The following is a 26,288-nucleotide window of genomic DNA, read 5'->3' as shown; positions in this document are numbered from 1 at the left end:
AGTCCTTATCTACTTCCCATCCATTGGCCAGGGTTTCCTCTCCTCCCTCAATCTGTCAACATTCTAACCATTAAGATATCATGAAGCTGTTATTTGGGGGGACAGGAAATTACTTCACCTTATAACATTGCATACTTTTCCAAGCCAGCTGATAGCTGTTGCCTGAGCAGGGAGGATGGCTATATCTATCCATATAAACATGGGGAAAATTGACCTCTCATTTCAAAGGAATGATGCTTCCTTGAAACGGAATATTCTATAGCCATCGTGATTAGTGGCTATCATTAGATCTATTCTCTATGAGTAGGTCCAGTCCCATCCTTTTAAAAGTATCCAAAGAAGTGATTATCATTACATCTTGTAGCCTGGAAATTAATTATTCCTTGGAACTGCTGATTCAACATCCAAAATGCTTTATTGCTGCTTTGGAAATGAACATTGGACAGTGTGAGGAGGGACAGAAATATGAGCAAGATTATGCTTCCCCATCTCTCCCCAATACAGCATTTACTGTATATACTCAGTATAAGCCTAGTTTTTCAGCCCAATTTTTGTGCTGAAAAATCCCCCTCGGCTTATACTCGAGTCAGATTCCCTCTGAAAAAAATATGGTGTGGAGTTGCGGCCTCCGGCGGCAGCGACTCCCAACAGCCCCAGCCGGGAAGGGAAAGGCAAAAAGCGCTTTGCCTTTCCCTTTCCGAGGCGGCGGGACTGGGGCCGCGCCGGCGGTAGTGACTCCTGACTCAGGGGGCCTCCGAGGAGGGGAAGAGAGTGACTCCTGCCTCCCGCTGTCATCATCATCTTCTTCTTTTGGGTTAGTGAATCAATTAAACCTTTCATGATAGTGAGATCGCTTCCCAAATTAATTATTTTTATTTTTGAAATTTACCAGTAGCTGCTGCATTTCCCACCTCGGCTTATACTCGAGTCAATAAGTTTTCCCAGTTTTTTTGTGTAAAATTAGGTGCCTCGGCTTATATTCGGTCGACTTATACTCGAGTATATACGGTATTCTGGCTCAGTGGATCACTGCTATCCTGCAAATTTGTACTCACAAAATATAGTCTTGGGAGCCAACAGCAGAAAGCATATGCTGTTTTAATTATGGTACTCTGTGCCATTTAAGTTGACTGTCTTATAAAAAGTGAGACTCTGTAATCCACGCCAATTTTTACCTTTTGGTGAATTCTTCCGTGTTGCCATAGGCTGAATTGGAGAAGGAGAAGGAACTAAAATATTCAGAGCCAATACTTCTTGGCAGAGGACTAAAATAATTAGTGGGATTTTTCATTTTACCTTTCCCAATGTTCATTAGTGTTAGAATAGCCAAGTATTTTAAATGCAGACTCTCCAAGGTCAAGTGCAAATTTATATTGTTAAAAGCACCTTAGCATGTTGCACAGGAGTATTTCACTCATAACCCATGCATTTTATTTATTACATTGAAAAGCTAACCTATGTAATTCTCGACGAGACAGAACCAACAGGCTTCATCTTATGCCTCATTTGTGACAGTATTTATTTTATTGTAACTCAGATTCAAACACAAAAGAGCTCCCATCCCGTTTACTGTGGCTGAATGCCCAGAGTTAACCCCCCCCACTTTTTTTTTGCATGCTACTGTTTTAAATAGTATATAAGCTACAAAGAGTCTCAGCTCAGTGAAATAGAGATCCAAGATCCTTTTAGGCCCAGGTGGGGTTTAGCAGTATCTCAAGGCTGGAATTGTTTGTGCAAGATTAGCTACTGAGAATAGACATCCTGCAAGAAACTAAAGGCCTACAATCTACTTTAGATCTTACTCAAGTACTGTTTGCTCAGCCATTTTCATCACCAGTTCTCTTTGCCAGAACTATTTGCAATTTTAGGGTAGCTTTCAAATTAATTAGTTTTAGTGAATGTCTGGTAAATTGCAGCAGTAATTCACCAAAAGATGTAAATGCTGCTGCTTAAGAGCCTTGGCTGTATTCCAATATATTTTGCCAGCCAAGGAAAAAGTTTGTCTGCTCTTTACAAATGAATAGGGACACTCCGGATGACCTAGCACCTCTATGGTTTTCAGGATTTCTGCACTTTTCAAAGAAATCTGTGGTTGTGGAATTTTAGAAAGCACATATGGTTAAAAACTAAAAATGATGAGTGAATACTGTACAGCCCAATGCTTTGTTTTAAAATGTGCCAAGATTATTAAGGGGAATACAGAACTTAAGAACTGCAGGAGCATTTAGGTTGAAAAATGTTTTTAAATAATTAATAATTTTTAATAATTATCAATATAATTAAATATAACTTAAAATTAAATTTAAAAAGCTCAGTTTAAAAACTCCTGACTCAAAAGGAAGATTTCTATAGGTAGTCTTCAATTCATAAGCATTTTAATGACTGTTCAAAGTTATGATGTTGCTGAAAAAAATGACATGGCCAGTTATGACTGATGATTGTCACAGCATTCCCATGGTCTCATGATTTGGACACTTGGCAAGAATTTGGACACTTGGCAACCGCATGTATTGATGATGGTTGCAATGTTCTGGAGTCACACAATCACCATTTGTGACCTTCAAAGAGGTCTTTCAATAAGCAAAGTCAATGGGGGAAGCTGGATTTAAGCATGATTCACTTAAAAACTCCAGCAAAAAGATCTAAAATCAGATGTGACTCACTTAACAAAGCACAATTTAGCAACAGATGCTCCAGTCCCAAATGTGGTTACATATATCCTTGAAGTTCCAGGTTCAGCCATTCTAAAAATAAAAGTACATTTTAATGGATCTGTATCTAATGCTTTTAGCATTAAATTGCTTCATCACCACAACTGTTCCAAATCTCAGAAATAAGCTAAATCCTACAGTAGTGGTGACAAACCTATGGCATATGTGAGGGCATGTGTGGGGGCCGTGTATGCATGGGAGGCATGCATGCATGGGGGGCATGCATGTGTAGCATGCACAGGAGGCTTGCACCTTGCATTTTGAGTATGCGTGCGCTTTGGCCCAATAGGTATACCATCACTGTCCTAGAGCTACCGGATCTGGATTACAGAAATTCAAATGGCCACTAGATGGAAGCAAAATCTCAAGATTTTGAGTTCTTGGCTGCCACCTAGTAGTCATATTGATTTTTGTAGCACAGATCTTATACCCTAATATACACCTCTCTCTTTGGTATATCACACTTACACAATAGTTTAAAATGCTATTGCTGTATTATGACTGGCAAAAATAAATTGTGCAAGTTGGCTCTTTCCTGTGAATCCTTCTGCCCTATTTGCTTGAGAATATAATCCTTGAACAGACTGCATGGCTCAGAAAAGCCAATATTTCAAAAAACTCATTTCTTACTACTTACATAGAAACTGTATATGAATAGAGTCCTATACAGTATTGGATTTTATATTGCATTATGACTACAATCAAACTAGAAAGTGAAACGAAAGGCTGAAAATATGTTATATATTCTGGTGAGGAAATCAATTAAAATAAAGCCATCAACTATCCCATGACAGAAGTGAGAAACAGCCCTTATCCTTTTTCACATGAAGTGGGAGGATTAAAAAAAGTTGTAGAAATATAAAATGAAAAGGCAAACTTATCCTTGCTCCTTTAACCTAGGAGGAGGGCCCAACATGGTATGAAAAACAATACAAACCATTTCATTACACAGAGGAAAGTCACAGAAAAATGTTTCTCATCTCAGTATTTGAAAGTACTCCGTAAATGGGAGCCAGAAACCAATGGCCTGCTAGGCATTGCTGAATATCAATTGCCAACTTCTTTCACTATTGGCCATGTTCACTCGGACTAGCTACAGTGGAGGGATTCAAATTTTTTTACTACCGGTTCTGTGGGCGTGGCTTGGTGGGCATGGCAGGGGAAGGATACTGTAAAATCTCCAGTCAGAGATGGTATTTGCTGGTTCTCCGAACCACTCAAAATTTCTGCTACTGGTTCTCCAGAACTGGTCAGAACCTGCTGAATACCACCTCTGACTAGCTAGTGTGTTGTTCAGCAACATTTAGAAAGTTCCAATTTTCTCAGCATGACATACAGCATTGCATTCAAAATAAAAGCCTGCACTTTTGAGATACCTGTATTTTTACATTATAGTTAATGTTTCCCACTTTAAAGGCTGCCAATAAATTAGTTTTTCTCTCTTCCCTCTGCAGTTCATTGAAATTAAATGTGTAAAAGTATGTTTCTAATATTTCTTGTATGTCAAGAAACTATTATTCCAACCTTTAGAACAAACAAGTATTTTAAACTATTATTTGGCATTCACTCGTGTCAACAAGGGACTTATCTGTGATTTAAAAAGGCCTATATAACTAATTACAAAGTCAATGCACATCTGTGTGTAAAGTCACTTTTATCTGATATGTCATGAGTATGTAAACGGTTAATATTTTGAGAACTGAGGTAAATTTAATAATTAAATATTAGGCTTGTAAAAATGCTTAAGGCACATGCAAAACAGTCACCGAACCGGTAGTAACACCGGTTTAATCCCACCCCTGAAGAAAAGCTAGTTATGCTTGCAGAAGCAGCTCATTATGCTAGTGCTCCAAGCCTCTTCTTAGCTACTCAGAGGCAATCAAAGTCACACTGCTGAGATCAAAAGAAATAACATACTATTTCAGAAAAGAAGAAATTACTGAGAGGTCCAGAACAGGGTCCTGAATCCCCGGGCTGTGACCCCCTACTAGGCCATGGCCTATTCAGAACTGGGCTACACAAGAGCCAGTTGAACTACATGTGCATGCATATGTGCACCAGCCTGCCACTTGTGCGAGTTGTGTGCACCAGCCCATCCCACAACGTTTGGCCATCACTGCTCCAGAGGATATAACTTATCTGTACCTAGAACAGACCAAATTCAGGCACGGGTATGGGATGGATACCACACTGGTCACTTTTATGGATGACCTGATGTAAGAACGATCATTGTTGTTCTAAAGTACCTCTCAGCAACCTTCAGTACTGCTAACCACAATATCTACAGGAATATTTGGATTGGTTGGGTATTATTTTGGAATAGTTCGCTTCCTACTTGTGTATGAGAATCTAGTTGATGTGGGAGGAACGGGGAGGTTGGAACCCAAGACAGTTCATAATGAGTACCTAGTGATCTGTTTTTCCTCCAATCCTGGTTTATGTCTACATGGAATTGCTAGAAGTCATCCTCCAGTTCAAATGTGGCATCATCAATGTGCAAATGATGCCCAGCTATGTATCTACATTCCAAACCAAATGAGGAATGCTGCAAATCTTGTTCCCCTGACTAGAGGGTATCACAATCTGCCCAGGAAGTGTTTATTAGGTTTTTTTTCCTATTATGAAGTAAAATAGACTGTAGGGCAGGTGTTTCTTTCCTGTGGTGTAGCTTGCCACAAGAGACAAGGATGGGCCCCATTTCCATGGCTTGCCAGAAACTTATAAAACGTTGATTCTTCTGAAAGTCCACTTGAGATTGACCAGTGTGACATTATCAATTCCAGAACACTGCATTATTTATGTTATTATACTATTTTATTCATTTCAAGTTGTATATCTTCAAGAGTCCTAGTTAACTGAGGTGAAAAATAAAACATATGAATAAGTTAATGAATAAATACAATTTAGGACTTAGGAATGTATATGTATATGATCCAAAAAATAATCATGTCAACATCAGGATGAAGATGCTGGCCCTGACATCATTGTTAGATTCCTTCTTCCTCAGAGAATAAAGTAGAATCCATCCCATGACAATCTTAGAATATCCAGCTCTGGCACACACATGCCCCAAACATCTAAATCTTATGGCAGAAGAATTTTAAGATATAAAATGTGGATCACCTTGGCAGGTTAGATCTATCTTTGGTATCCATTTTCACTTGAGATTCAAGAAAAAACCTGCATCAATTTAAAATGGTAGACTACACTTCCTTTCAAGAGTAAAATAAATGCTCAAATGGCTACAGAGGTTGACCTAGTTCTATTCCTACTAAAAGCTATGTTGCTTATTTTTTAAAGATATCACATTTTGGTTAGCATAGAAATCCACACCTACCTGCACTCTGTTATAACCATCCCACACAGTCTAAAAACAGCCAGTATTTTGTTTCAAGAGCCCAACTTGATATTGAAAGATGGCAAAATGAAAATAAAGAATGAAACAATAAATTGCCCCTTCCTTCCTTGGTTTTGGATGCAAGAAGTCTTATTTCTTAAAAACTTAACATTTTTGTGGTTGCGTGACAGTAAAACAGAAGAAAAAACTCCTTTGACTTTCCCACTAGATTAAGAAACAAAGGGAGCAATAAACATTATTTTCTCAAAGGCAAAGAGGGAAATACAACATGCTTGTATGACTTTCTTAAATAGAATGCCATAACCCAACAACTTTTAAATATATGGCAAACCACCAACAATACTTAATTTGTCAAATAAATAGAACATGAAACATAATGTTGTGGTATATCTTTTCTTCAAAATGTAACATTCCGGAGTTCCAGCCATTACCTTTAAGCTGGCTAATCTTCTCTCCATTCTCGTTTTTCAGTTGAACATCTTCACAATAGTCAATGAGTAAGTGGAAGGTTTCACATGCCAGTATCTTCATGGCTGCCCTAGAATTTTACAACCTCTTACCCTCTGAAGCCTCTACTTTATTTGAGCTCCACTATGATGTTTTCATCATCATCTGTACCCATGGAAACCAAGTCTCATTATGACTTCAACAATTTCCAATTTCTACACATGTGATGAAGTAACAGCAACTCACAAAATCTAATGTGTTTTAACAAAATTTATTAGCTGGAAAAGAGATATGAGACTCTTGGTTTTTTACCACCATAGTCTAACATGGTTCTCATCTTACAAGGACAACTCCTTAAGGATTTTTTTTTCTCCCCAGTATAACAGGTAGGTCCCAATTAGTGTTTCCCATGAATTAGTTGTATTATTTGAATTTACACCACTGAATTCAACATGATATTCCTAGTGAAAATAGGAAAATTGGTGCCAGCTTGAAACAGTCAATGTTTTTAGCTAAGTTTTATGTTTATTAGTGAAGTGTAACAACAAAAGCTTGCTTACAACTTACATTTATTTTTAATAAAATTATTGAGTAGTTATAGAAAGCAAAAAAGAAATATCTAAATAACGTTACTATGTATTTTCTAGATAGATAGATCCCATTAACATTTAAAATAAATAAAGTCAACAAAGGACATGCTAGCTAGAGCATACCTGCTATATTCTGCTGCAGTTCTTCAAAATGAGATTCTTGTTTTTTGAGCTTTCTTCAAATGGAACCTTCCTTTTTCATTTTGTACACACAATGATTAGTGTCTAAAACCCCTAAAAGCAACTATGTAGTGCTAGCCTCAAGTACACACAAACTCACGTAATATTAACTAAATTATAGTTCACATTAAGTGCAATCTTTATCAATTTATAACTCACACTAAATCAAATATTGCTCTGTTTGAATTCACACTAATTGTAATCTACCTGTATATCTGCAAATCTTAAGTTTTTTTGTGCATGTCAAAGTATCAATGGTGTCTTTCTGGTTACAAATCTGAGGAAATAATGATACAGAGACTCTCATATATGTAAAATCACCTATCTTAGTTTCTACAGCCACCAATTATAGGTGGACTAAGTTGTTGTTTTTTAAGTAGTAGTCTCCCTTGCATATTCCCAAGTACAATTTACAAAAAACTAACTCTCATGAAGACTTCAGCTAAAATGTAAAATGAGGTATAAGGAAAAAGTGCTTCAGATTTCAGTTGCCAAAAACCAGGAAAAGCTACTCTGCAGGAAAGTTTGAGAGAAAGGACTCAATAAAATGCAAATAGGTATGTGTAAGTTTTACTAAGTCCAGCTTTCATTATTATGGATTTCTATGGAACAATGGGAAGGGCATGAGAGAATCTAGTTAGGAAACTGCAGCTCTAGGATTTAAATGAGATGTATCAAGTATGCTGGATCTTAAAAAATTCTACTCTTTATCAGCTTAGTAGATAGTTTTGATGTTTTTTCCTGTACCTACAGAATAGAAAAATACATCCTCCCCCCCCCCCACAAATCTAATGTAAGACCATTAGGTATGGATGCTTCCTTGAGTTAATCAAAATAAAGATAGGATAAAAATCTAATGACAAATAAACAAATAAGCACAATTTTTGTCTCCTTTCCATTAAAAGGAATCCCAAAATCAACCAACCAAGAAAACCATACAAATTACAAAAATTTAAACCATTACAACAGAAATACATTAAATGACACAACAGCATGATATCCACACTTAATTCAACTATATATCATTCATAATTGGGCAGGATGGAAACTCATGAATTAGCACATTATTATTATTGAAAATGCCCTTTCTGAAAATGGCAGCATTTTCAAGAAGATATCCCATTTGATCATAATTGTCAGACAATTTCTCAAGAGAAAAGGCCATCCAGTAATAATAAGTTCCCATGATATGCAGGGTTTTATGTAACAATATACATACCACCACCAGAATGCAGGTGGCTAGTGCACCTTGTTCAAAATATGTTCAGCATAATGTGTCCAGGGATGAGCTAGTAAATGTTTAAGAACTGGCTTTGCCAGCTCCATTGCTAGTGCCCACAGCCCCATTAGCCAGGGAGCAGCTGAATGGCATGGAAGGCAGAGTGGCTCAGCACTTCTTTCAACCAACTTGCAAAATTCTAGAAAATGTAATAACTGGCTTTTGCGAGTGTGAATTTGTCCATCATCACTTGCCCTTTAGCACCCCCCTGGCCATAGAATTCTGGATTAGCTGCAGTTTTCAGACCAACTTCAAAATTAGCCCTATAGAAAACACATTTAATAGTTGTCTATGGAGATTCTCAGTCATCCAGGTCATGGTTGTCCCAAAGATACTTTCTTTCAAGAGGCAACTGGACTTTCTGGTTTTTCTTTGAAGTGATTTCGCTTCTCATCCAAGAAGCTTCTTCAGCTCTGACTGGATGGTGGGAAATAGTATAAATCCTTCCATTTCTCACCCTCCAGTCAGAGTTGAAGAAGCATCTTGGATGAGTAGTGAAACATCTTCAAAGAAAAACCAGAAAGTCCAGTTGCCTCTTGAAAAAAAACACCTTTGGGACACATTTAATAGTTCTAGTTTTGACCTACTGGCTTATGAATCATAATGGCCAGGTTGTCACTACCCAGAAACAGCTGGAGGTAAGAAACAGTACTCCTACCCCATGGGGCTTAGTTGATTCACCATTGAAAATGATGGAACCAGGAGCATTGCATGGCTACACAACTGCTCCACTGGAAGGAGTTGAACTTTTATCTGGAGTATGCATTTTTTCTTAATTTCCCAACATCAAAACTGTCCATATATTCTACCTTATCAAGATTCAGTCTCAGCTTCCTGACCCTTATTCAGCCCACTACTGCATATAAACCTCTAATTGGCCTCTCCAGATTCAAATGGTACAAAGACTTGTGATGCTTTATTCCAGAACTCCTGATGACTACCTCAACTACTTCATGCATATTTTATTTAAGTGTGGGGCTAGAGCAGGTCAGTTCATGGTGGCTAATATAGCCTTCTAGAGCCAATTTGTAGGTAATCTGAAATATGAGCCTAATGACACAGAAAAGTCAGCAATCTCAATGAAGTAAAGTGTTTCCCATTTAAGAATGGAAGGGAGGCCAGAACTTCAACTTCATTGGCATGGTGCCCAGACAGCATGTTGGAAAGATATGGATGTGACAAAAGCTGTCTTCCCTGAACTATGGTACTTAGAGAAAAATGATTGCCCTGGGCCTCATGTAAAGATAAGCAGAGCCAGTATTGCATGATATATGAAAGCACCAACAAGGAAAGATTGGATAATCAGGAGACATAAAGTGCAGCTACTACTCAGTCAGATACAACCTCCTCCTTATCCCATTTTGGAGAGGTACAACTAGACAGGCTCACTTATCTGCGTCTGGGCATATCTGAGAGCTTTTAATGGATGGTCTAACAAAATAGAGGGGTTTGCTATTTATAAAATAGTTGTCATGGTAGGGATGGTCACTTATAAACCCTCCTTTACCAGAAAGTAAGCTGGTGAAGTAACCTCCAGGCCTCTCTTGTTCTTGGAGGAAGCCATCTCCCTCACCATCTTGTCTTTTTTTTAAATAGATAGATAGGCACCCTTCCAAACAAAGCATTGAGTTACAGCCATTGAATATTTTAATGTTTCTAGCCAAGCCTATGTGAGGCCAGAGGCACGTTTAAAAAAGTTAACAATGACAGTGCTAGAGATCCGTGCTCTACTTTACATAAAATCAATTTATGCTTGAAATAGAACTTTAGCTCAGTCTAAAAAAACTTATTTTTACTGTATGATTATGTGGGAGTTATAGTTATCCCATATATTGGATGGATACTACTTTGAAGCAAGATTTGGTGAGGTGCTGCTTTTTGTGCTTTCCTTCAAACAATCAAAGTGTTTTGGAGATGTCAAGTCTCTGGAGTCATCACTGCATAACCTTTGGTCACAATTAACAGTCATTCTGCTATTACTGCTAAAATGGATAGGAAGATCGGAAATAAACAGGAGTGAATACATCATTTGGCTAGACTCAAAAAACAATCTAGAACAATTGAAGTTTTTGATGTTCTTCAAAAACAACCATACATATGACATGCAAGAAACTTCCAGCCTATACATGCCTAAACAACTGGTCTAGGAACCAAAGGTAATGGAGGGGAGGAGAGGGGAGGAGGGAGAGAGGGAGGGAGGGAGAGACAGAGATGATCACATTTTTATTTTTCTCATTTAAGTTCAACTGCATACCTCTGACCCAACTGTTATGGAATTGAACTGTTGTTTTAATTTGCACACAAAGACTTGCCCCAACAAGCTAGTTTTTTCCTATTTCCTCACCTCAATTAGCTCATCATTTCTCAATTATTTATTTCCCAATTAGGCACTTACCAGAAAATTAACTATGTTAACCTTTGCTAATATGTAACCTTCCTTTGATGATACCTTAACTGGAGAATGGGGGAGAACTTGAAGGACAAACAATGGCAACCCCTTTTTATTTACCAAAAATTATGTAGAGAAACAAACTGAACTTGGCCAGTGCTAATCTAGGAATGTACCAATTTAAAAAGCAAAGGGAAGGGAAAGGAGTCCTTATGGATTTTACTCTGCTAGTCATTGCTAACTATAAGGAGCCTTGCTCATCTCCATTTCAAGACCATTGAACCAGTGCTGTCCGAAGACATTTCCATGGTCATGTGGTCAGCATGACATCACAGAGCACTGTTCTAAATGTGCTTTTTCAAGAGGCAACTGGACTTTCTGGTTTTTCTTTGAAGACGTATACTTCTCATCCAAGAAGCTTCTTCAGCTCGAGGTCCCTTCCAGCTCTATTCTGATTTATTTTATTTTGATTGAAGAAAGGTAATAAAATAGGGCAAAACTCACTTAACAATAGTAGATATTGAGGAAAAAAGGTAAATGATTTTTCCATAAATACTTATGTTCTTCTTGGAAGAGGACATGCTTCCATTCTAAGGCTGACTTTCCTACTTGAGACAGGAGCTTGGCCAGAACATACTGCTGTAAGAATCATCTAGAAGGTTATCTTCCAGGCAAGAATGGAAATAAGAGAAATCCCATGTGAGCCACAAATAAAAGAGAAAAAAATGAGACATCAAAAGGGCTAAAAAAAAAAAAAACACGCTAAGTGCAGCCAAAAAAATATCAGAGCTAACTGAAGGTTACTTGCATCTATAAAGGCCTTGATCTAGAACTCATTCTAGTGATGTTGAGGCAAAAAGTTTACCTTACTCTAGAGAAAAAGAGGAATTTGCAATAGAAAATCTCCCTCCCAGGAAGCCACAGCAAATTCCTTCCATTTTAAACCTGCAGGAGCAACCTTGCCCCATTTGTAGTGGAAAATATTGAAATAATACAATTCAGGGACATCAGTTGAGCAGATAACCAAATGTGGGTTTAGGAAGGAGGAGCAAGAACTTTTCTTAATAGTTGCTATTCAGGACTTTAGCATCCAGAAGTCATCTGGACAGAATGTTAAAGAATAGCACATAATGTTCTCAGATATTATAATGGAAATGGGGATAGCAATGCCCAGGAAGATTCTCTTGACTGACACAAAACGGGCAGCAGTGAGGAAAATGAAAAGGACCTGGCTCTCCCATCCCACTCCAAGCTGGGGTTTCTCATCCACTGTTACTTCCACAGCTGGAAAACACAGCAGACACAGCTGTTCCTCTAAGGAAGTGAGGTGTAATTCCAGGAAACATTTATTTTTCTGGTGTCTGGTATAATGGAGGGGTTAACATTACCTTTCCAAAGGAGGTTTTATAGAAAGGCACAAATAATATTTTAGTATGTGATGAACCCTCAAGGGAGAAGATAAAAAAGCAACCAAATATAATTTTTTCTATTGTATTTTTACTTTCACCAATGAAAAGGCTTCAGATAAAATTATTATTACCTTCTAAAATGCGAAATGGTGGATCAACTCTGGTATAAGCAAAAGAATATGGCTTCAAAAATTTTAAAGGAGAGTCAGTCGCTATCTGATCAATAGGAAAAAAATTCTCAGCAGAGAACACTATTAGTCACATGGGGAAAGATAAGGGCTTTGTACAATCTTGAGGAACAACAACTGGATTCCTCTAAATGTTTGTTTCTGGCCATGTGCAGTATGTGAGCCCACTTGGTATGGCTTGTAAATCAAAATTTATGGCTCAACATACTGCATTAATCCAACTAATCAGAGTTTACCAAACCATCCATAGTTAAGCCATGTTTGGACCCAACCAATACATCCAGCTTGTCCTGGAAATAATACTTTGAGGAAAACTTCCAGGAGGAATAAGCAATTTTATTTATCTTATTTACCGTGTTTTGATGGCAGTAATTTTCTATGGTAGCTGAAAAAAGGGTATTTAATTGAATTACTGGGACTTCCTTTCGTGTCATGTGGAAAGTCAAGCTGCCCAATTGATAAAGCTTTAGAAGATAAATTGCAAAGCTATCTCATGGCTAGTGGGTCATGTAAAACAATCATGTTGTTGGAGATCCAAGTCCAGTGCCACAGATTCTTCAGCACCTATGACCATAAGCAGGTTGTAGAATGCAGTTGAAGAGTTAAGGATTTACTCCAGTGTCCTTTTTTTAACATTTCATCTGTTCTTTGTTAAAGAGACTGTTCCCTCCTACCTTTTTTCCCGTGACACATATACATAGAGAATCCATGCTCCTTGATTCTTCTCCTGATAGGATATGTTATAGCTGGTTAGGTGCTAAGCTTTACCAGTAATGTATTAGCTGTTAAATGTCCTTTCTCTTATAGATATAGATTTTCTGCTTCACTAACAATTGTTTCAGTCAGATTCCTGCTTTCAGGATACTCAGGAATACTCAAAGGCACAGACAAAAAGCTTCGACCTATAGCCTACAGTCAGGATGATTCTGATAGTTTGCGTCTCAAATCTACTTTCCTCTTTCATAATAAAATTGATTTAGGAAGGAGACATGTATGATGGAAGAAAGTTAATTTACTGTGGCAAGTTACCATACATAGAAGTATTTTGTCTATACTGGTAGTCCTCGTATTACAATGATTTGTTTAATGACCGTTCAAAATTGCAACAGCACTGAAAAAAGTGACTTATGACTGTTTTTCACACTTATGACTTATTACTTTTGCAACCTTCTGACAAGCAAAGTCAATGGGGAAACCAGACTCACTTAATAACAGCGTGACTAATTCATCAACTGCAGTGATTCTCTTAACAACTGTGGCAAGAAAGGTCATAAAGTGGGGCAAAATTAATTTAACATCTGTTCCGCTTAACAACAGAAGTGTTGGCCTCCGTTGTGGTCATAAGTCAAGGACTAGCTGTATTAAAAGGACTAAATAAAGTGATTGACTTTAACATAGTTTTTCTAATAATTATTTGTGCCATGCCATAATTTATTTCCCAACCCAATACTTATTAGATGCACTGAGCTATCACACCATTATTCCAATGTTCTCATTACAATTCTACACTAAAAGGATTCTATATGAGGCAATATTACATATCTAAATGCAGGCTCGGAAAAAAATGTAAGTGGAATGAAATTGCAGAGGTAGCATTTAAACAGAACAGCTGGAGTACATTAAACACTGCCTCTCTCCTGCTTTGTCCCTGGGGTTGAAAAACTTGCCATTTAGTCAGGAAACAGTTCTGTGCCATACCGTACAGTACAGAATTGTGAAATAGCAGAAACAAACTACAAAAGGTGACATAGAATGCAAGTGGTACTTGCTCAAAAATCCAGAGCAAAGGTTGGTTTTTACTGGCCCTTCAATGTCTGCCATCATAATATGATTAATACAAAAGTCCCAATGTTTATTTCGTAATACTACGAGGCAGGCACAAACCCCAATACATAGAACACACTAGCATTCAGAACTAGCCTTGGAAGTCTGCAAAGGTTGAAGGCAGCTTTTAAGCTTATAAAAGATGTCAAATTATCCTCCATTATTCTGTCATTTTGCACACATGGCCTCATCTTTTATATAGCATATTACATCAAAACAATGTGATTTTAACCTTTTATATGTTCCTCTTTCTTTCTGCTAAATGTATTAATAGGGTTATTTTTTTAAAAAAATCATCAAGGTTAAATAAGCATTGGCCTTTTGTTAATGAAGTTAAACGCCACAGTTGCATGTAACAATAAACCCCCAAACTAGCCAATAAGGGAATGATGCCCTGCTGAGAAAAAGGCAACTATATACAGGCCCAGTATGATGTCATGGGAAATGTATTGTCTTCTAGGTGTCTGTGTCCAGGATGTAGCAGAGAGGTTATTGATGTTGTTCAAAGCCAATTCTTTCCTTTTGATTCATATGAAGAAGAAGAAAGCTTGACAAAAACCTGTGAGGTTTTAAGCAGGAAGAAACTTGGAAGAGAGGTACCGTAGTTTTCTTTTTTTTTTAAATAATACTTCCAGACAAAAGCCATGACACTAGACAAAAACAAAATCTTGAAAGTCAACAACTAACTACATAAGTACTGCTATCCATAAGGATTTGGATTCTGGGATGAACTATGTTGCCTTCATAAAGATCTCCTGGGAAGAGGATGAGCTACAACTGATGAAGATATGGAAAGAAATATTGGCAAGTGCCAATCTCATCAGGAGGGCGTTAAACTAAAATAAATGGGGAAGGGTGGCAAAAACCCATATGCAAAGTTCTACCCAAGGATTGGAAAGGAGAATATAAAGGAAGAAGCAGGGCAAAATGTGGGCTCGAGAGTTTGTAGGGAACTATCAGAAAACCCAGTTAGTGGTGCTACACAAAACCTCAGACGTTTCTACACCAATACAAAGAACATGGGGAATGAAACTCAAGAAAACAGGTATGATATGATAGGTATCACTAAAATTTGGTGGGATGGTACTCAGCATTGTAAATATAAATTTAACAATCAGAACAAAGAAATCCCATTGAAAGTGCCCAAGTATGAATTCCCTGGCTGGGGAATTCTGGGAGTTGAAGTCCGCCAGGCTTAAAGTTGCTAAGGTTGGAGACCCCTGTTCTAAAATGTTAAAGACAAAAAAGGTTATGCATGGAAATGGAAGGAAAATACATAACCAAAGAAAAAGTCAAAACAGTCGCCAGAAATGGTAGGAACTATCAGAAAGGCTCCAGCTCAGAATGTACTGAGGCTTGTGACAGCTATTAGAAACCACAAAGGGTTTTGTTGGTTGTTTAGAATCAAAAGGGAAGCCAAAAGGAGTGTAGGTCCACTGTGAAGAAAAAGTAATGAATTGGATCTGAGCAAAAGTGAGAAAACAAAACAAAAAAAAATCTTGGCTTTTATTTTGCCTCTGACTTCTTGCAGAAAGATTGGTCATTGTTATGCCACTGGGGGAAGGAGGGACTTGCAGCTGAAAATATAGCGGATAAGCAAAAGGCAAAATAAAACTTAGCCAATTTAAACAGATTCTGGTATTTAAGGCCACATCAACTACATCCTACCATTCTTGGTCTTCTTTGAGAACTCCTGGAGGACTAGTGAAGGAAGGAGGAGGATCCAGGAAACTACAAACCTGTCAGCTTAATATCTATATTAGGCAATGTTCTTGAACAGATTAGTAAATAGCATGTTTGTGAGCACTTGGATAGACATGCCCCAATTAACAGATGCCAGAATGAATTTGTTGCAGCATATCTATATCTTTTTCTCAGATGTAATTTTTGGGCAAGTAGATCAGAGGAATGCCAGAAAATTAGTTTACATTACCAGGACCTTAGCAAGTCCTTCACCTTAATAAAATGATAAAATATGGACTAGATCAGTGGTCCCCAACCCCCAGGCTGTGGACCGCTAATGGTCCGTGGCCCATTAGGAACTGGGCTGCACAAGTGGTGAGTGAATAGCGAAGCTTCATCTGTGCATGCATGGGATCTAGGTTGCGCATGAAACCACCATCACCCCAGCTGGGGGGGGGAAATTGTTTTCCACAAAACCGGTCCCTGGTGCCAGAAAGGTTGGGAACCACTGGACTAGCCGTTGCTACTGCAAATGGATTCACAATTGACTGAATGACTGAACTCAGACAATGCTAATGAATAGCTCTAGCTTCAGGGGATATACTAAATGGAGTGGCATAGGGCTTTGTCCTGGATCCAATGTGTTTAAAAAGTTTATCAATGTCTTGACTGAGGAACTGAGACAATGCTTATAAAGTCTGCAAATGACACAAAGCCGTGAGGGGCAGCTAATATTTTAGATGAAAGAGGGGAAAAAAATCTAGGCAGACTTGAGCAATGGGCTGAATGAATAGGATGGACTTTCACAAGTGCTTCAGTTTAGCACACCATGGTTTCTGATGAGGGTTCTTTATCTTCACATTAATTAGACCAATAGTATTCTTTATTTGGGTTGAATTAATTAATACTAATGTGTTTCTTCATAGAATAGTTAGTATATAGTTCTGATCTGTGCTTCCTGATAAATGGGTGGGGCAAATTGAGTTGTCAATGCCCTATTCACAATTTTGGTTAGTGAAGTTAACAAACTAATCACTGCTGGAAGAGACCATCAACATGAATGTGCCAGAAGGATTTCTTTTTAGAATATACGATAAATTCTATATGACTCTTGATTAAAAGGAAGGAAAAGAATATGCAACAGACACACAATATTTCTGTAACACCGGAGATATGCCCTGCACAGTGTTATGAGCAATGATGGTGTTCTTGTGTAGGTTCATCCTATTGATATATATTATTTATTTAGCCTATGGTATACAGGGCCAGGGAAGCTACAATGCTATGCATTGTCTAAGTCTACATGGAGGGAAGTAAGCAATGGGGTGCCATAAAGTTCTGTCTTAGGCCTAGTAATCTTCAATATCTTCATTAAAGACTTAGATGGGGAACTTACCAATTTGCAGATGATACTAAGCTGGCAGGAATAGCTAACATCCAAGAAAATAGGCTCAAGATTCAGATGGATCTTGACAGACTAGAACACTGGGTCATATCTAACAAAACGAAATTCAATGAAGAGAAAAGTAAAGTCCTACACTTAGGCAAGAAAAACCAAAAGTGCACATATAGACTGGGTGAAACCAGGCTCAATAGCAGTAACTGTGAGAGGGATCTTGGAGTCTTAGTGGACAACCAGCTAAATATGAACCAGCAGTGTGCAGCAGCAGCCAAAAAAACTAATGCAATCCTAAATTGCATTAACACAGGGATACAATCAAGATCAAATGAGGAATTAATACCACTCTATAAAGCCTTAGTAAGACCCCACCTAGAGTACTGCATCCAGTTTTGGTCACCACAGTATTAAAAAGATGTTGAGACTCTAGAAAAAGTACAGAGAAGAGCAACCAGGATGATTAGGGGACTGGAGACTAAATCATACAACGAACGGTTGCAGGAACTGGGCTTGGCTAGTCTAGTAAAGAGAAGGACCAGGGGAGACATGATAGTGGTCTTCCAATACTTGAGAGGCTGCCACAGAGAGGAAGGATTCAAGCTATTTTCTAAAGCACCCAAAGGCCAGACAAGGAATAATGGATGGAAACTGAATAAGGAGAGATTTAACCAGGAAATAAGGAGAAACTTTCTGATGGTGAGAACAATCAACCAATGGAACAGCTTGCCCTCGGAAGTTGTGGGAGTGCCATCAGTTGAGACTTTCAAGAAGAGATTGGACTGCCATTTGTCAGAAATGGTATAGGGTCTCCCGCTTGGGCGGGGGGGGGGGGTTGGACTAGATGACCTATAAGATCCCTTCCAATTCTGATTATCTGTTATCTGCCTTAATATACAGGGTAGTCCTCAATTTACGAACACAATCAAGCCCCAAATTTATGTTGCTAAGTGAGACATTTATTAAGCGAGCCATTTTACGACTTTTCTCGCCACACCTGTTAACTGAATCAATGCAGTTGTTAAATTAGTAACAAGGTTTTCCCCAGTGATTTTGCTTGTCAGAAGGTTGCAAACGGTGATCGATCACATGACCCCAGGACATTGCAACCGACATAAATGTGAGTTAGTTGCCAAACATCAGTGTGACCATGGGGAATGCTGCAATAGTCATAAGTGTGAAAAGCGATCATGTCACTTTTTTTTCCCCCAGTGGTCCCTGTAACTTTGAACGGTCATTTAAGCAAACTATTGTAAGTCGAGGACTTACCTGTATACAATTCTTGTTTCTTATTCAGCCTCAACAGCTCCTCCAACCTCAAAACTTTAACAACCCCGCTAGACAGCCCCCTCCCCCCTCCAAAAAGCAGCCCTTTGTCCCGTCCAGTCCGTCCCGCTCCGAAGCAAGGAGTGGCAAACGCCAACAAGTTGTACTGCAAACATTTCGGAGCCATCAACTTCGGTCCCTTGTGCAGCAACTGCGGAGCGACGACAAATGGCAGATGCGCCACAAGACTAAGAAAGGAAACCGCAAACCCTGCCTTGAACTTTATAACAAGCTGCCGTCCCGGATCGCGGCGTTGCAAGAGGCGGGGTGGGGGGGCACCTCCTCTCCCTCGCTCTTCCTAGAGGAGCGTCTGCAAAACGCTTCCAGCCCCTTCGAAAGCGGCTGGAGTTGCGCCCGGCTGGCCGTCCCAGGCAGGCGGCCGCACGCGCGAGTCGACTCTCGCTCCCCGGGTGACATCCAGGGGACGCCGCGGTCGGTCTCGGCGCAGCGGGACTTACCGTCACTGCCGTACTGCTTGCCATTGTTTGCGCCCATCCTGGAGGCTTCATGCTCTCGTCCTCCTCCTTCTCCCAGTAGCCACCATGTCGAAGCCAAAAGGTTTTATGGTTGGGCAGGAAGGCGGAACGAGACAAAAGGTGTGTGGGAAAGACCCCCAGTGGGGATGGGCGAGTGGGAGGGGGGGGTTCTGTATCCTCCGAGATGCTCCTTTTCCCCTTCGTTTCCCTCCCCTTCCCCCCTCCCCACCCCCCACTCCTCCTTGCAAAGGACAGCGGAGCAAACTTGACAAGCCGAAGCAACCGAGTCTCCCCAAAGAATGAGGAAGGCAAACGAGGGACGGTGATAATCCACACGGGGAGGCTACGCCAGCCCAAGGCGGGAAAGGAATAGAAGGCGAGGCGCGCTCGTTTCGGCAAAAAAGCTGACTGAAGAATGGCAGCGTTCTCGACCAAGCGCTCCAACTCCGTCGCGGTTCTCTTTCTTCCCACCTCCCCCTGGTGGTCGAATCTCGCCGGAAAGTTACTGCGTTTGGGCTTCTCTCCCACCCGCCCAGACAACCCAGCCCTCCTCGAGACCTGCGCCTCGGACTTCTGGTCACCGGGAGGCGCCTCCTCCCCGTGTCAATCACTCCTTAAAGCGGAGCGCGAACGGCGCGCACGCGAGAGAGAGAGAGAGAGAGAGCAGACAAAGCTGCTGCGATTAGAGACAAAGGATGCTCGTGTCGATTTTGCAGTCTTCCAAGTTTCCCTTGATTAACGAAGTGATCCGTTCCAAGGGATGTTTCCTCTCTCTCTCCCTCCGTCTCTCCCTCCTTCCTTCTCTCTCTCTCTGTGTCTCTCTCTCCCTCCATCTCTCCCTCCTCCCCCTCTCTGTCTCTCTCTCTCTCCCTCTCTCCTCCTTCTCTCTCTATCTCCATCTCTGTCTCTCCCTCCTTCCCTCTCTCTCTCTGTCTCTCTCTCTCTCTCTCCTCCCTCTCCCCTCCTTCCCTGCCTCTCTATCTCTGTCTCTCTCTCCCTCCTTCTCTCTCTATATCTATCTCTGTCTATCTCTCTATCTCTCCCTCCCTCTCTCCCTCCCTCCCTCTCTCCCTCCTTCCCTCTCTCTCTCTCTCTCTCTCTGTCTATCTCTCCCTCTCTCCCTCCCTCCCTCTCTCCCTCCTTCCCTCTCTATGTCTCTATCTCTCTGTGTCTCTCTTTTCTCCATCCCTCTCCCCCCTCTGTCTCTGTCTCTCAGTCCCTCTCTGTCTGTTTCTATCGCTCTCTGTTTCTCTCCCTCCTTCCCTCCTCTCTCTCTCTGTTTCTCTCTGTCTCTGTCGGTCTGTCCCTCCCTCCCTCCCTCTCCCCCCTCTCTGTGTCTCCCTCTCTCCCTCGTGTTCTCTCTCACATTCTCTTTCTCTCTCCTCCTCCTCCTCCTCTCTGACCCGGGGGAGGTATTTCAAGGAGGCTCGAGAGTATTTATGAAGACTTGGCTGAGCAGTTTGGGGAATTGATCCATGCACTTTTCTAAATACAATCCTTTTAAATTGGAAAGTCTGTGCTCTAAGTCTAGTTCAAAAGATCCTGCATGTGCCTAGGGTATTCTTTTTGACACTGCTACAGGTCCTTTGAATTGTCTGACATGTAGATTTGACACTATCCCCCATCACCCACAAGAGGACCTGAAATAGCTTTCAGAATAGAGTAGGGTTTTGCAAGTCCTGTGAATGTCTAATGCTGTTCCTTAGACTTTCCCTCTGCAACCCCTATTGCTGCTTCAGCAATGCCCTGGGTCAAGGTGGCGGTATAAGAAGGAACTTTTGGAGCTGCAATATGACTGGCTTAGAAAGTGGCTGGGCTTCTCAGGGGGAACCTTGTTGATATTTTGCTGATCAACAGCTTACCTGTATGGCATTTAGTTGCTGTGGCACTAAATGTGGTCTGAAGGGCCTTAAGTGGTAGCTGAAGGGGTTGCACTTTTGTTTGATGTCCTTGGAAACCACGAGCCAGAGAAGGGAAGCCCAGACTGTAAACCCTCACCTGATTTTTGAAATATTTTCAGCAAGGGTAGTTACGTGTAACTAGATTTAGACTTAGAATGACGTTATTGTCACTTTGAATGTACACTGATCGACATACATTAAAATGACATTTCATTGCATACAGCTCTCAAAGGGTCACCACCTCCAGTATACATTATATAAACATGACAAAATAAATAAATATATAAATATAAATATAAATATAAATATAAATATAAATATAAATATAATATATATATATATATATATATATATATATATATATATATATATATATATATATATATATATATATATATATATATATATAATTGTGCATATACCCACATATATTATATGACACAGAGAAACAACACAGTCTGGTTTGGATGTATACGTGTACATGGCGAGAAAAACGAACCTTAAAAGTTTACCAGATGGATGGCATAGGGAACTAGTTTTTTTCCTGGTTGCAGATATGGGCCTTCTTTCCTGACAACAATTGACAGTCCTTCAATATGCAATGGGCATGGCCACTGTGTTGATGCAAATGCCACAATTATAGATCCATACCAACCACTAAATTACACAACGTCTTTTTCTGGACCGGGTCTGGATGCTCATTGTTTCTTCCATGCAAGGTGTTCTGTGTCTTCTCCAGATATGAATATCCAAGACATTTTTTGGCCATAGAAAATGCAGCAAGGCAGGGGAGACACCCTAGCAAGTAGCCTTCTCTTGAGGAGAAAGCAAATGGCAATGATGCCACGTCCCCAACTGTACAGTTACAGTCAACATAAAATGTCTACACATCTCTGTTTAAAAGCCAGTGTTTAAGATGTAAAAAAAACCAGACCAAGATAAATCAATTCAGAATGTTTTCCACCTTTAATATAACATATAAGCTATAAAATTCAATTGGAAAGCAAACAAATATTTTAGAGAGGAAAATAATAAAAAAATAGGATAATATTGCTACATAGATGTGAAATCTTATAAATAGGAATGTGGCCGCATTCAGAATTAATAAACCGTATTCAAACTCATAGTAAATAGTAGCCAGCACACAGATGTCATCAATTAAAGTGACTCTGATCAAGCTCATATAGAGTTCAGCTTGTTCTAGTAGGATTTTCCTGACATTTATTCAGTTGCCTGTTACAGCAAAAGCCATGGTCTGCCAAGATGTTACAAAGCATCAAGGGAGCTCATTGCTGGAAGACGTCAGGAGAAGGGTACAAAAAATCTCCAAGGCATTGGATCTACCATGAAACACAGTGAAGATGGTCATTAACAAGTGGAGAAAATATGGCACAACTGTGACATTACGAAGAACTGGATGTCTCTCCAGAATTGAAAAAAACAAGAATACTAGTCCAAGAGGCTGCCAAGAGCCCTGCAGCAAAATTAAAGGAGCTGCAGGAATTTCTGGCAAGTACTGATTGTGTACTATATGTGACATTAGTGTCCCATATTCTTCATGTGTCTGAGTTATGGGATAGGATGGCAATATGGACAAAAGCATGTGGGAAAATGTGTTATGTCTGATGAGACCAAAGTCACATTTTTGAGTCGTATTTCCAAAAAGTATGTTTGTCCCGAAAACAATGCTATGCGTCACTGAAAATACACCAAACCCATAGTGAAGCATCATGGCAGCAGCATTATGCTTTGGGGCTGCTTATCTCCATCTGGAAACTGAGGCTTAGAGTCAAGGTGGAGGGATTACGAACAATTCCAAATATCAGTTAATTTTGGCACAAAACCTTCAGGCCTCTGCTAAAATGATGAAGAGGAAGAGGATTTTCATCTTTCAACACAACAATGACCCAAAGCATATCTCCAAATCAATAGAAGAATGGCTTCCCCACAATAATATTAAAATTGGAGTGACCCAGCCAGAGCCTGGAGCAGAACCCAATTGAAATCTGTAGGACAGGGGTGTCAAACTCAAAAACCAGGGCCCATTGAGATGCCTACATTTGGCCCACAGGGCCACCCAAGAAACAGTGAAGGACCGGCCTGCTGTGCCTCTCCCAGCAAAAACAGGCTCCCAAGCTCCGTTTTTGGCTGCGAGGGCCTTCTGCAACCCTCTGCCAGCGAAAACAGAGCTCTCACAGCCAAAAATGGAGCTCGGGGGCCTGTTTTTGCTTGCAGAGCACTCAGACCACCACATGCACCCGTGACATAAGTGACATTGAGCTGGCCATGCCCACCCCAGCCATGCCCCCTGCCCCACCCCCCCAAGGACAAACACAACCCTGATGTGGCCCTCAATGAGTTTGACACCTCTGCTGTAGGGTGTCCTGAAGAGGGCTCTGCACAGCAGACGCCCTCACAATCTGACAGTTTTGGAGTGCTTGTGCAAGGGATGGTGGGCAAAAATTCCAAGGCAAGATCTGCCACGCTCTAAGCTCCTACCCCAAATGACTGAATGCTGTCATAAAATCAAAAGATGCTTCAACAAAGTATTAGTTTAAGGGTGTGCGCCTTTATGCTGCCACATTATTCTAGTTTTTTATTGTTATTTTCCCCCCTGAAAGATTTCAGTTTGTTTTTCAATTGAATTGTACAACCTATGTGTTATATTAAAAGGTGGAAAAAAGTCCAAAGTCATTTATTTTGGACTGACATTTTTACATCCCCAAAACCTGGCATTTTAAGAATGGCGTGTAAACTTTCTATATACACTGTAGGAACAATTGGTCCACGTGGAAAACAACTATTTTGGGCTCTATGTCATCCTTCTGTTGAACACAATTCTCATCAAGCTTTGACAACAGGAGTTGCTGAAATATCCTTTTGTAATCTTTCCAGATTCTGATTTCTGTTTGGATACATCTGGCATGCAGACCTTCCACTTTGGGGCTGTTGAAGCAGTGGGCACCGTGTTTCTACAATACTATCTAGCTATCTAAAAGATGCATTATACAAATTTCCTGTTATTTTTCTGTAGGTGGTCCCTCAGGCAGTTCATAGCAACTACACAAAGGTTCAACAACTTCCACAGGCAAGTTCCATAATTGTGCAGAGGCATGCTACAATTACTTGGAATGGAGCTGCAGCAGCAGACATCCCTTACACAAGGAGTTAGAAGAAGATGGTAGCTATGTTTAGAGGAGGAACTATGTTGGCTGCAATTTCCTTCTGCCCATTACAGAATGATATGCCATTTCAAAGTCTGGGGGACTGTGAGCATGTGTGGACCCTGGTTCCATCACTGAAATGGCTTGGTACCTTGTTCTTATGTGCTGCTGGTTATGTTAAAGTTGTGCTTCAGGCATAGCAAGATTATCCTGCTGCAGGATGATGTCAGTAGGTGCTTTCTCCATGGTCTGGGGAGCCTTGCCTTGAGTCTCATCCTGGTTGCTCTCATAGATGTATTGTTATTCCTTCCTCCTTAAATACTGTTGCTTGCTACTTCCCTCTGAAGTCATTAGGTGCTGCTTATGCAAATGAAGCACATAAGACCCACCCTGTACCAGCTGATGTGAGTAGAAGCCTCTGAAAGTTCTGGGGAGCCTTGCCTCCCATCCTGACTTCTCTTCTGCTCTTTCCTTCTTAAGGACTGCTGCTTGCTGCTCATTGTTCCTCTTCTCCATCACCAGCTCCATGCAGGATGAACTGGAATGTTCTTTTGACATTGGCTATGGATAAATAAGTCATTGCTATTAGTACAGATACAGTAGTAACATTATATGTTCATATGTTGTTGTTTCTCTGTAGGTGCTTCTGTAGGTCAACATGGTATTTGTCCCTTGTTCACACTCATATCCATTCCCAGTAGCTACAATTCACCCTCAATTCTAACTTCAACTCTCTCTCTCTCTCTCTCTCTCTCTCTCTCACACACACACACACACACACACACACACACACACACACGTAGGGCATGGAATAGTTCTGTGCTGGGCATGTGGAACTATTTGTCTCTTTTTCAATTAGAGAAGAGGACCGAGATAAAGTTATCAAGGAGACTCTTCATAAAGAGAAAATGAGGAGGCTAAGTATACATGCAGTTTATATGATTTGGGAACCCATTGACAACAAACTTGGCTAATGAGGCTTTGAGAAATGAGAAAGGATCTAACTTCCTTGGTTGTGATAAACCGTTAGGACTTGGATCCCATGAGTATGGAACAGCAGAGTGATTCTGGAATACTAGGCAGTCTGAAGGCAAAATACTAGCCTTCAGTCTAGATTCCTACATAGAGGTAACAACTATGGCTGATCATCTAAGGACCACTATTAATTAACTGATCCACAACCATTCATGGGACCCACCATTGGTACTGCCTTCTTCAGTCCATCACAGTGGGCAGCAAAGCAAGTAAGGATGGTGGACAATTCACTAAAGAAACACCATTTTGCTGTCCACAGTGTTAATCAAATAGCCTTTCATTGACTGTGCCAAGTGTAGTCAGAGTCTACTTGGCATCGTTTGCCTTCCTGTCCAACATTACAATCTGTATTTTCTCTGCTGCTGTTTCCTGTTTGGGAAAGAGCATTATGTTTAGAATTGAGGCTGAGGCTAACTGCAGCCACAGTAAAGATGCTACAAGGCTGCATAAGTTTTATCCATGGTACTCAGCTATTGTCCAATACTATATTTTGCCTCTTCTGTGCAACAGACTGAATATGTCCTTCACCAATGAAGACACAACTTCTCAGAAAAACTCATCATGGTGAGTGAGTGGCACACATGGTAGTATGATCCACATACCAAGTATATTTAGTGCATTTCCCATGAGTGGGAAAGGGAAGTTAATTGGCTTTCCAGATTTTAAAGAATTTCTGCATTTAAGATCTTGCTGGTAGGTGATTTACTACTGCAATAGCTAGAACATAACCTTTTTACCTGAGGTTATACCAACTTGAGAAAAGCTGAGATAAGTTTAACATTAAAGAAGCAAGCTTGTTTGTTGGGAGGAATGTTATGAATTGGTGTTGTCATAGGCAGTTATGGGATAGATGCACATGACAGGAGAAAGCCATAGCTGTCTGTTTTCTAGTGTTAGGAAATTAATGAGTAACAAGATGGGAATTAGTAAGG

General features: G+C 40.2%; 1 protein-coding gene across 1 annotated transcript in view; it reads right to left on the bottom strand.

The window, feature by feature from the left end:
- Positions 1-19,845, bottom strand: part of FBXL7 (F-box and leucine rich repeat protein 7) — a 144,173-nt gene extending 124,328 nt beyond the window's left edge. The window contains exon 1 of the mRNA XM_026673431.2: positions 19,239-19,845. Coding sequence (XP_026529216.1) covers positions 19,239-19,275 — 37 coding nt within the window. The 5' untranslated portion in view covers positions 19,276-19,845. The remainder of the gene's footprint in view (positions 1-19,238) is intronic.
- Positions 19,846-26,288: the final 6,443 nt, after the last annotated feature.

Source organism: Notechis scutatus, chromosome 3 (assembly GCF_049901735.1).
Source record: "Notechis scutatus isolate UNSWTSFEM ecotype Mainland chromosome 3, rNotScu1.2, whole genome shotgun sequence".
NCBI classification, from domain to species: domain Eukaryota; kingdom Metazoa; phylum Chordata; class Lepidosauria; order Squamata; family Elapidae; genus Notechis; species Notechis scutatus.
Note: the sequence above shows the minus strand (reverse complement) of the source record. Positions and strands in the feature narration are given on the sequence as shown.